Source organism: Pogona vitticeps, chromosome 1 (genome assembly GCF_051106095.1).
Source record: "Pogona vitticeps strain Pit_001003342236 chromosome 1, PviZW2.1, whole genome shotgun sequence".
Taxonomy (NCBI): domain Eukaryota; kingdom Metazoa; phylum Chordata; class Lepidosauria; order Squamata; family Agamidae; genus Pogona; species Pogona vitticeps.
The window spans coordinates 347,699,063-347,711,465 of NC_135783.1; the positions used below are offsets into that span (position 1 = coordinate 347,699,063).

Genomic DNA, 12,403 nt, shown 5'->3' on the forward strand with positions numbered 1-12,403 from the left:
GAGTGCCAAAAAGTGATTCGCTAACGGTCTTTGTGGGGCTGCCTCTCGTGAGAGGAAAAGTCCAAAGAGAGGATTATGCAAGTGACTGAACAAGAGAGAGATCATATCTAATGAAAGCAGCAATTTTTGAACCCCAGAATCTCTTTGGTCAACATCGCTAGCCAAAATTCTAGATAAAAAATTTCAATGAAGGGAACAAAGGAACAAATTAATATCAAGTTAAAGAGAAAAACAAAAACTCAAATTGGAAAATCAGATTTTTAAGGTGGGAGCTTTGTCAACACCATCTGGTTATCTAGGAGCATTTAAAACTGCCTCATACTATCATAGGGACATGGTGGTGCTGCGTGTTAAACCACAGAAGCCTCTATGCTGCAAGGTCGGAAGACCAGCAGTCGTAAGATCGAATCCACACGACGGAGGGAGCTCCCGTCGCTTGTCCCAGCTCCTGCCAACTTAGCCGTTCAAAAGCATGTAAAAATGTGAGTTGATAAATAGGGACCACCTTGGTGGGAAGGTCACGGCGTTCCGTGTATAGTCACGTTGGCCACGTGACCACGGAAACTATCTTTGGACAAACGCTGGCTCTATGGCTTGAAAATGGAGATAAGCACTGCGCCCTACACGACTGGGCTAAATGTCCATACTATCAACCTACTACTCTATTTAAGAGCCTGGACCAGTCACGTTTTAAAAGAATTTCTTGCTATTATTCAATACAGTATTCAAGACTAATTCAGTATTATTACTTGTTGCTATATTTAACACATACAAGTAGTTGGTGCAGTTCATGTTGGACTAAGTGTGCAACTCAGCATGTATGTATGTGTATACAAGAATGTTAGAGTTGCATAGAGTTTCCATATTGAAATTTATGCAACCAATCAGATTATGTCTGGAGTTAGGCAATAAATGTGAAGTGAGTTACCTGCCAGATAGGAGAAGAAAAAAAGTGACATTTATCATTCTGTTAGAAGTAGCTGTTAGAAAGACGGAAGTAGTCTGCTAGGCACTGTCTGTTAGTATGTCTGAGAATCTGTCAAAAACATAAGTCTACATTAAGCACAAGCAATTTAAATTTATTCTACATACTGCATATGTTATACAGTAAACATTTTCAAAATTTTACCAAGAATATATGAATATTATTTTCAGCCACTGTCTCTCACACCAAATAGAATACCATTCATACTCTGTGCGGCTTTTGATACTATGCTTGAACCACTGCTACAAACACTCAGCACATTTAAGAGTTCATTGCTTTTTCACTACTTTTTATACAATACTTAACTTTTGATAGAGGTCAAAGAATTTGAAAAACTTCTATCAAAATGCCACACCTAAAAAAACCTTTTGAAGTCAATGTTAAAAATACAGTGGTGCCTCGCTAGACAGTTACCCCACATGACCGTTTTTTCGCTAGGCATTGACTTTTTGCAATCGCTATAGCGATTCGCAAAACAGTGATTCCTATGGGGGAATTTCGCTGGACAATGTTAGGTCCCTGCTTCGCAAACCGAGTTTTGCTAGACAATGATTTTGACAGCTTCCTCCGCGCACGCAAAACAGGTGTTTTTGGGACCTAAGCTTCGCAAGACAGTTATTTAAACAGCTGATTGGCGGTTCACAAAGCGGCTTTCCTATGGCCGATCTTCGCTAGACAACGACGATTCTTCCCCATTGGAACGCATTAAACAGGTTTCAATGCATTCCAATGGGGAAATGTTTTTCGCTAGACAATGATTTCGCTAAACAGCTATTTCTGTGGAACGGATTATCATCATCTAGCGAGGCACCACTGTAATTAGAAAATGTGACTCATTGTAAAAATAATTTCATTACTATTGACTATGTTACTTTAAAAATTCTTATGCTTCCATTAGCCCTAGAAAAGAGTACCTCGTAGTAAAGTACCTATGTTATTTGTAATGAATTATTTCCAGAATCTTGTTCATAGGAGCCAATACTGTCTATTCTGATTTGCACATACTCTATAAGGTCCCAGGCTGCCCATCACATCTAAGAACCTTTAATGGCAGGAAATATCTGAGCTGGGGGTGGGGGAGTGATCACAGAGTAATTGGCTGCCTTTTTTGGTCATAGCAGATCCAGCCTCAAAAGGACTTACATCAACTCTCACAGACAAGTACCAACAATTTTTGGACTCTTGTGTATAATTTTTCCGCACTATCCAGAAAGGGCTTGTGCTAAGCCTGAAGAAGTGGAATTTTCTCCCCGAAAGCCTGCAATTTGTTTGATTTCTAATGGTCCATTAAAAGGGACAACCCACTCTTACACAAGTGGCAATCCATAGACTCACAGAATTCTCTCATGGGAAAGGACCTCAGGGGTCATGTAGTCTAATGCATGAAATCCACAGTTAAACATGTGACCATTTCCAGCAAAGTCAACAGTCTTCCAGGCAAAATCTTTCTCTCTTAAAGCACGTGCTCTGTGGTTAAGGTCTGAGCTTTTCCGAGCCTTACCATTAACCAAATACATAGCTGACAACTGCCAACTGTTTTTCTAGGAAAAGCTCGGCCATGAGTAAAGGCTTGGAGCACTTTGGCTGCCGGTCTGCAAAACGCCATTCACCAACACGTGCTGCATGATAGAACTGACTCAGGCATTTGTAAAGGAATTGCAGGCAATCAATCCATCAATCAATCACAAATTGGGAGAGAAGGCTGAGCATAGAATCTTTCAGCTATGACTCACACACCAGTTTTATGCCACACCATTCTTACAGTGCCAACAGCGGCTTAAAAGAACCAGCTACTACTTCTCTTTGCCAGCCTCTTCTGCCAGAATCATGGTTTCCAGAGCATTTACGGGAAATGTACAGCTGACTATTTCAATGACAACATGGGGCTTAGTGTTGCTTTTACAGCAGAAGTGCTAAAACTGACACCCTCCATACAGCAGGTCTGTAAATTCTCTGGAAATGAGCACAAACACACATATTCTACAGGAGATGTTAATTTAGGATCTCAGAACTGTTCCCCCCCCCCACCTCCATGTGAAAAACAGCTGGGCCATAGAGAAAGATCAATCTCTTCCTAACAGAAACGGGGAGAAGCAGAAATGTTTAGCACTTTTTCTTGGAACATTTTGTGGCCCTCCTGATTGTTCTTTATTCTCTTTCCCCTCCACCACTGCCAATGCAATAAATAATTCACTTTTCATGCAGGGCACTTTACTGGTTTATGATGTAGTACAGTGAATGGTAACACCAGACGTTCCTATTGCGCTGCCCTGCAATGATCATACTGGCTGGGAATGAGGGTGTTGTAGCCCTTTGGAGGATAGTGGATTGGAAAAGGTTGATACATGTGGCTATTCCTCATTTGTATTCACCATATTTATTCTGAATTCGATATCAGGCAAGCAGGACAGCTGCTGCTCAAGGGAATAAACAGACAGAAGTCTGGTATCAGAAATGGCATCACATAAGCCGATGTCAAAACACAGTGAGAGCCATTCAGCAATGGTATTGGAGGGTGGTGGTCTCTCTTTCACTGGAGATCAGAAGGAGACATTACAAGGGAGATTTGAGAGGGAAACCTCCTAGAAACTCTACATAGTATATATGGTCTCCTTGGCCTCCTTCACTTTCCATCTTCACATTATTTCTCAACATTAACTATATCAGTAGGACTATCCCAGTATTTCCCAGGAAGCTTCATGACTGAATGGCAATTTGAAACGAGAGCCTCCCTACATCCTAGTCATTTGTGCAATGCTCTGGCATACACCGACAACTAGGCATACAAATGCCACAAAATGGCCAAGACCTTTTTCCTAGCTTTGCCCGTCACTCACTCTTGAAATGGTGCTCTGCCTCTCCAGTCTGTCACCAAGATCTCCATGTAAAGCTGCAGCAAAAACAGCCTCCTCTTCCCCACCAATTTCAACACCCACAACTTTGCGCATGCTCCAGCCCACAAAGGCTTCATTTCAAAAACAGGGGCTGGCACTCTCCCAGCTGGCAGATCAAGACTAATCTACTTATTCATGAGTCTTCTGCCATTGTTCTCTGGAGAGGCAAAAGGCAGTAACAGAACATTCCAACACATGGGTTAGTCCAAGGGTACTCCAGTTATGCACTGCAGCTTCCTGGTGTGCCCAGGATCCAAGCCAGGGGCACCGTTGGAAAAAAGATGGAACATAGAGCTATGAAGACTGTAGAGAGCTCTGTGTCAAATAGGAACTGGAAGTGAAGGTGTGTGCCTGCCTCTTCTTGTCCCATCTCTATGGTCCATGGTAGAGGCAAGTGATTATGCTTAATATGAACAATATAATAACTAGAGACTGCAACTTTAAGCCTTCAAAGGAAAGAATCACTGTTCTCAATCTTTTGTTTTTGCAAGTATTTGTGTCAAGGATAACTCACTTTTAAAAATGCACCAGGCTTTTAAATGTTTGTTTCAAAATTTGCAAATACTGTATATACAGATCCAGCTGATTAAAATTTACTCAGTTAATTTTCTAAGTCTCCAATACTATACTGACTTTTCAGGGAGTGTGGCTCATGGAACCCAATAGATTTTCTCCTAGATTGCATTGTAGTGGCTGCTTTGGAAAGCAAGCTGAAACCCTATAGAAGGATGTTGGGGGCAGAGGAAGCCTTTTTATACCGAACCGGGTCCTTAATGTCTCTTAGTCCCCTTTTGCCAGCTCTGACGGGCAGTGTCTGTCCAGCACTCCTGCCTTGCTCCATGTGGAGATCCTTGACATTTCCTGGCGTTCTCCCATCCAAGTACTGACCAAAGCCAATCTTGCTTAGGACTGTCGCTTTTTTATTGCAAAACCTAACCTAGTCTTATATCTCCTCCCGCCATATTATTTATGTGTTTGCTGTCAAGTCCATTCTGACCTATAATAGTCCTACAAAATTTCTGGGTACAAACCACTCAGAAGTAGTTTACTAGTTCTCCCCCACAGGGACACCATACAAGTCTTACCAGGAGGGTGAAGTAGAATCAAATACTTAATCCCTGCCTCCTCTCTCTCTCTCTCTCTTCTTTTACTCTCAAGACCCCCCCCCCATTTTTTGTAACCCCTGGTCCAATGGAGAGCTTTGCAGGACTCAAAAACTTGCACATTTTGCAGGAGGGGTGCAATTGGGCCGGTGTTAATAAAGACATTGAATCCCTGTGAATTGCATTGTAACTTTCCCCTGAATGTTTTTTTAAAAAAACAAAGCTGCAGTGCTACTTCATCAGAAGTGAAGTCTTCATGAACTCAGTAATACAGTATTTACTTCCAAGTAAAATGAATCAGATAGAGCAGTTAGCTGTCAGCTCTCTGATGTACGGAGATATGTCAAAACTGTCAAGTACTAGCAAAGAGAAGTGGAAAGAGATTACACTCTCTTTTATGTGCAAAAGATGATTTCACACATTGAACGAAAAGATTTAGCTTTCATGTTTCCTTTACGGTTTCTTCTTAAGTACCTCCTTTCTCTGAATTTCTTTAGACTGCCTGGAAATCCACAACGAAACACTCTCTATCCTTTATTATAAATCTTCTGTATAAAACCAGGATTATTATATAAACTGCCTTCTAAATGTCAACAGCTAGAGCACAAGCATGAACTTTATGACAAACCGGTTGATAAAAAGCATTTCCTTATAAAAGGTGAAAGCCCTAGGATTAACAAGCAAGGATCCTGCCAGGCCAGACAATAAACCTAGGAAGGCATCTATCGGACTGGAGGAGATAACCATTCAAGGAAACAAAACTGAAGAGATGTACACTTCATCAGCCCCTTAAAACAGGGAGCAACACAAGGACAGAATTGAAGGCACCTTTTCATTGTTTTAACGTAGGCAAGCCTTCAGCTGTGACTTTAATTGCTCCATCTTTGTTATCCTTCTCTTCAGGCAAGCTTTAAATAACCTACGAATGGCAGAGCTGGAAGGGATTCTATGGGTCACCAAGTCCAGTCCCTCCCAAGGAGGCACCATCGGGGGACTGAACTCCCAACCTCGGGGCCCCGCAGCCAGAAGCCTAAGCCATTGAGCAGTTCCCTTAATGACTGGTGGCCTGAATAGGGTTTGAAGTGGATGGTTGTGCATTACTGGTTTGGGTTTTTGGTGTTGCTTTTATTTACCGTAAAGAGCATTGCAAACAAGCAAGAACCTTTTAAAACACATTGCTCAGCCAAACAAAAGAAAAGGGAGGGACACATTTCATGATCAACAACAACCGACACACAAACATTCCCGTTTTGGGCAGGCAACTGTGCATCGCTGGAAAAGTCAGCAGTTTATAAACCCTTCAAGCTTGATAGTGATAGCATGTTGACGGAGGTGAGTCTGGAAGCTATGGCCAAAACAATATCACTTTTTCTAAGCCCTGCAAGTTATATTCATAGCCAGGGGGTGCACACTGTTTCGCTGTGCAGCTCCAGCACAGCCATGATGCTCTGCTTACAGACTTGAGATTTTTTTTCCCCCTTAAACAAGGGATAGTTAAAATAGCTCTTCCATCCGACATCATGTTCTGACTGCAAATGCGAAGCAAACGCTGTTTGTCATGTTCGTTGGGACCCTCTGGCAAGGGAAAAATATACTTCCTATTCATTCTGCAGCTGCGTCTCATCCTTGTGTCCCCAAGCTTTGCAGAAGAAATGCCAAGTAAGTTACAGGGCTCACCATCCTTCTTGAAAACCAGCCGCCGCCACGGCCATGCATCCGCGCCATGACATTCATTTGGCCCTCCAAAGAGCGCCGCGTATGCAGATTTGAACGCCCGAGGCTCTTTTTCTCCTTGCTAATATATCCTCCCAGAATAAATTTATTTATTTTTAGGTGCCCCTCCAGCGCATGTGTGCACACGCCCACTTGAGCCAAGAGTCACTATGAATGTTTGCAAAAAAAACCCAAAACGGATGATGATATTGAGGCAGCAGCTGCTGGTATAACGTCCTCTGTTTATTTAGTGGTGTATGACGGAATAAGAACTGAAAAATTCGCATTATTTATCAGCTGAGATAACACAGCCCTGCCACCCCCCCTATGAATTTTGCTTCCGCCCTGCTGTTGCAAACTTGCCTTGTTGCCAGCCCCAAACAGAACAAGACCTCACCCCCACCTCCTTTTCTGCACTTCTAGTCTTCAGAACCTAACACCTTCCACACACACCCAACAACAAGTCTGATAAACGAAGCTGTCAACGGGTGTCAGTTCGTGGCTGGTGATCACAGAAGCTGCTCTCTTACACTGGCAGCTTTTTGCTGGTTGTGGAGAACCCCTTGTACATCAGCTGTTCAAGAGACCTTACGTTTAGAGGAGGCCTTGCTTTCTGGCCAGCCTACTCTTTCACCAGCACAAAAAAGAGCAACCAGGTAGCTTAGCTTTTGGGATCTAGTGATTGCACCACTGAATCCGTCAGGGCTTAATAAATCCTCCTCTGAATTTGATCCAGTTTGTAAGAAGGATGCATTGCCAACAAAGTGGAGCATGTTCAGAGCAGGGCAGCAAGGATAGCCAGGGGATGAGAAACCAACTCCTAGGAGGAAAGACGGAAAGAATTGGGCCTGTTCAGCCTTGAGAAAAGAAGACCGAGGGGAGATATTATAGCACTTTTCAAGTACTTAAAATGTAGTCATACGGAGGAGGGGCAGGATCTGTCCTTGATCATCCCAGAGTGCAGGACACATAATAATGGACTCAAGCGACAGGAAGCCAGTTTTAGGATGAATATCAAGAAAAACTTCTTAACTGTTAGAGCAGTACGACAATGGAACCAATACCTTTGAGAGGTGATGGGCACTCCAACACTGGAGGCATTCATGAGAAAATTGGACGACCATCATTCCAATATGTTTTGATTCGGATTCTGACATTGAACAGAGGTTTGGACCTGGTGACTTTATTGGCACCGTCCAACTCAATTATTCTATGATTCTGTCACTGTGATCCTGTGGTCTCTATGGAGAAGTAGTAATTTCAAATTCCGTTCCAGGGGAAACCTGGGGTTTAATCACTGGGATTTTCTGGGATTTTGCTGATGGAAAAACTTTCTCCTGAAGCTCATTGCTACCAATACGCATGAAGAATCTTCTCCCCATTGAGATGGCTATGGACAAGCTGATTGAGCAGAGGGGTGTGTGTGATATTTGCTGTCATGTTGATTTAGGGTGACCTTAAGACAGTTTTCAAGGTATAGGAAAAGTTTAAGTGGTTTTACCATTGCAACATTCCAGTTCTATGGTTGAGCATGGATTTGACCCAGTCTCCTGATTCCTAGTCCAACACTCCCTGGACTGTGAGGAGAACAAACCTATCCGTTTTGAAGGAAATCAACCTCGAGTGCTCACTGGAAGGACAGATCCTGAAGCTGAGGCTCCAATACTTTGGCCATCTCATGAGAAGAAAAGAGTCCTTGGAAAAAACCCTGATGTTGGGAAAGTGTGAAGGCAAGAGGAGAAGGGGACGACAGAGGACGAGATGGTTGGACAGGGTCACCGAAGCGACCAACATGAATTTGACCCAACTCTGGGAGGCAGTGGAAGACAGGAGGGCCTGGCGTGCTCTGGTCCATGGGGTCACGAAGAGTCGGACATGACTTAACGACTAAACAACAACAAAAGCCCACTGCTGGCACATGGCCCTCATGTACTTTCCACACACTACTTTCACATGCACTCCTCGTCACACTTTCATACTCTCACTCTCACAGATGCTAAAGCTGCACATTTTACCTCCTGAAAATGTGTGCCAGTTGGGTTTTTTAAATGCCTCCAATGGCACCCAAAAGCTTAAAATGCAGAATGGAAGAAAGGTGTGGCATGAAACAGAAAAATCTCCAGATCAGAGATAAGAGACTTTTTGTGGCCAAAAAAAGTTATTATCTCTGATTACCTGCTGATCAGAGATAAGAGATCATTTCCTTGCACAAGAAGGGATCAAGGTAAATAACCACGTTCAGGGAAGGGAGCCCTAGGAGACAAGTTGGAAGCTTCTGCAACATGCTGACATTTGGTGGCAGGCACATAGGACTTCTTCTGCAAGCCAGTCCTGAAGGGTGTCCTTAGCTATAAACAGAAAATTCAGTGGCTACTAATCAAGTCTAGCTTCTACCCCCAAGGCTATCCATTCTCTCTTTATCTTTCATCTAAGGGTGGGGAGAAATGCCTTTGGTTCTCACTTTAACACAAACTGGCCTAATTCACACTTCCTAAACCAGAACACAATCCTCCCTTGTTGTTGTACTCTGAGTTTTCTTTGGAAACAAAACAGTGCCTACAAAATGCATACACTTACCCATATGGGCGAATTTCATATTAAAATGGCCAGATCAGAGAATATGACATACTATTAGGGTACTGTTTAGAACAGTTGCTTGTTTTGGACTACCAGAGTTGCCCATCTAGGATAGCCTGCTGACTAGGAGGCTTTGGGAGATGCAGTATTTCTCCAAAGCTCTGATTGGAGAAATGGCCGCAAAAACACCCACCATTTTTTTGTGTATACTTATTTTTCAAAAAACCATGCACTGACGTAGAAGGGTGGATTCTTCGCTTACTCATTTTGTCTGAAGGAATTAGATGAACCTCAAGCAGTAATGCAAAAAAGAGAAATTGGGGACAGCCGTTTGGCTCACCTGTAGATGATGCCTTTCTCGTGGAGGAACATGAGAGCGGAAATGATTTCTGCAGCGTAGAAACGGGCTCGAGCTTCGTCAAAACGACGGGACTTCTGGATGTGGAACATCAAGTCCCCTCCATTCACAAATTCCATTACAAAGAAGAGGCGATCCTAAAGAAAGCAACACCATGATCAACAAAAGCCTGTAAGTTGCTCCTTTCTTTGGCCCGTTCCATTGTATGTTTTTATCGGTGCCGTTCTTTCTAAGGATCACTCTGAAACTCATTTGCTCATGACCAACAAACATCCTGACTTTTCTGACAGTTCTCCCAGGTACGTTTCTGCTTTGCCCAAACAGGCAGAGAGAGGGGAACCGACTCTGGAAGGTGCTGCTTGTCTTCACTGCTTGCGATGGTTGCCATTCTGTGGAGCCCCTGCAGTTGTTTTCTAGACACTATATTTCTGAGATGCATGATGGGCTGTACAGTTGATCCCCATTCATGGCAATTCTATGAATTAATGACCTTCACATTTATATACTATATATATATAGTACACACTCTCTGTGTGTGTGTGTGTGTGTGTGTGTGTGTGTGTGTGTGTGTGTGTGCGTGTGCGCGCGCGTGCGTGCGTGCGTGCCTGTGTGCGTGTGTGTGAGGATCTTGTAAAGGTCATTAATGCATATGGTTATAAGCTGGAATCAACTGGACAGCATATGAGATACGGATGGATGGATAGATGGATGGATGGATGGATAGAAGAGAGGGAGGGAGGAGGGAGAGAGATGGATAGATAGACAGACAAATGGATGGATGGATGGATAAGAGAGAGGGAGGGAGAGAGAGATGGATAGATAGATAGAGAAATGGATGGATAGATGGATGGATAGGAGAGAGAGAGGGAGGGAGAGAGAGGGATAGGTAGACAGACAAATGGATGGATGGATAGGAGAGAGGGAGGGAGGGAGGGAGAGGGGGAGGGAGGGGGAGAGAGAGAGAGATGGATAGATAGAAAGATGAAGAGATGGATATATATAGTGTATTGGTTGTAGGTCACCTTTCTCCTAGTGAATGGGCCCAAGGCAGTTCACAGTGTTAAAACACTAAAAGCACAATAAATCATGGGATAAAAGAACAATTAAACATGCAATAATAATAAAAAATCCACTAATTAAGCAAAAAGCATTTAAAACTTTTAAAAACAGCCTTGGGAGGGGAAGTCCTAGCATCCAGGGACAGCTACATTGTATGTGTATGTAAAAATACACATATAGACAAACACATTAATCTGTTAAATTACTATAATGATTATTTGCATTTCTACTCCATCTTTCCACTACTAAGTAGTGCTCAAGGCAACTTTATATGCATCATAAAAAACAATAAAAACAAACTGAATTATTAAAATCAGATTAAGCCAAACACAATTATAAAATTCATTACAATCAGTTACATATAATAACAGAAAAATTAACCAGTGTTATCATTTTGTGAGTAACATTCAGCAGTGTTCCCCTGGAACTGTTGATAAATGGGCAGGAACTGGGTTTTTCTGGTATACCAAGAGAACGAACATCTTCTTATTAGAAATCATGGTGCAATAAATTTAAGTCTTCATACAGCATTTGAAAAAGAGCCTTTGTCTGTGTGTGCAACCGCTGAAAAAAGTGTTTTTATTCATTTTTTTTTTAAAAAATGATGCTCTGAATAGTTCTGAATATATTATTTAACTATGGCTTCATATTTTAATACATGTTACTGCTAGCTACCTTGAGGATCATAGTGATGGCTTTTGCCTGATATTCTTGCACAGACTAGCACGGCTACCTCCTTCGAAACTCCTTTGATGAAAATAGATGGTGATGATGATGAAGATGGCAACGGCGATAGCAAGGATGGCAATGACTCAAACCATGTTAGTCTGCTTTAGCATAGGCAACAACACCTTTCATGGCAGCTTTCAGGCAAACACATTCACTGCTAAGAATGTGTTTTGCTTACCTCAGTTGACAAAAACACCTCAGTGCCTCTTTCGAGCTCTGATTTGAGGAGGGCTATTCGGTTTGTCTGGCTGGGCCTTACGCAAGCAGATGTGCTGCTTATAATGACTCAGTAATTCTGGAGAAGCCAGGCAGCCTGCTCTCAGGGGCGACGATCTGCCACCGAGATCTTGCTTATGCAACGATAACGAAGCACAAACCAGAGGACGGAATCGCAAAATACAGCCCAGTCAGTCAGACATGTGAAACATTTTCTTGTGCACTGATTGCTAGATCTGTTTTCTGGTATGATCAACAAACATCATCTGCCAGGAAACAGAAAGGAAATCATTAAAAACTGCTATTTTGGCAGGTTTTTCGAAAATACTTCATCTGAGGAAACTGCTGAGCCTGTTAGCCACCGACTTGTTTTAACTGTTGCCAGTTTTATAATTGTTCTTAATGTATACGATGTACTGTCAATTTTGGTTTTATTTTAATTTTTAGTTATGTTGTTACAATTGTCATTTTTTAACTTTGCGAATAGAGATGGGCATGAACCTCAGTTTGGAGGTTTGTGCTGGTTCATCAGCCCGGCACCACAGATGCCGCGCACTCCCTTTCTCCCACCCACCCCACCCAAGCCGGATCCTCCACCCACCAGGTGGCATGTACTGCTCTTCTCCTCCACTTCAGGCATTTGTCCCGTCCTGGCAGGAGCAACTGCTTTCCTCTGCCTCCACAGACAGCCGCCTACTCAGACAAGGAGGCGGGGCAGGGATTCCTGCACCGCTGCCTTTGAGTGGGCTGCTGCTGGTGGAGGCAGAGA

General features: G+C 42.9%; 1 protein-coding gene across 2 annotated transcripts in view; it reads right to left on the reverse strand.

Moving 5' to 3' along the window:
• Nucleotides 1-12,403, reverse strand: part of PRKCH (protein kinase C eta) — a 106,274-nt gene that overhangs the window by 25,503 nt on the left and 68,368 nt on the right. For both annotated transcript variants that reach the window (XM_072986807.2, XM_072986806.2), the window contains one exon: nt 9,613-9,767. In XM_072986807.2, coding sequence (XP_072842908.2) covers nt 9,613-9,767 — 155 coding nt within the window. The remainder of the gene's footprint in view (nt 1-9,612; nt 9,768-12,403) is intronic.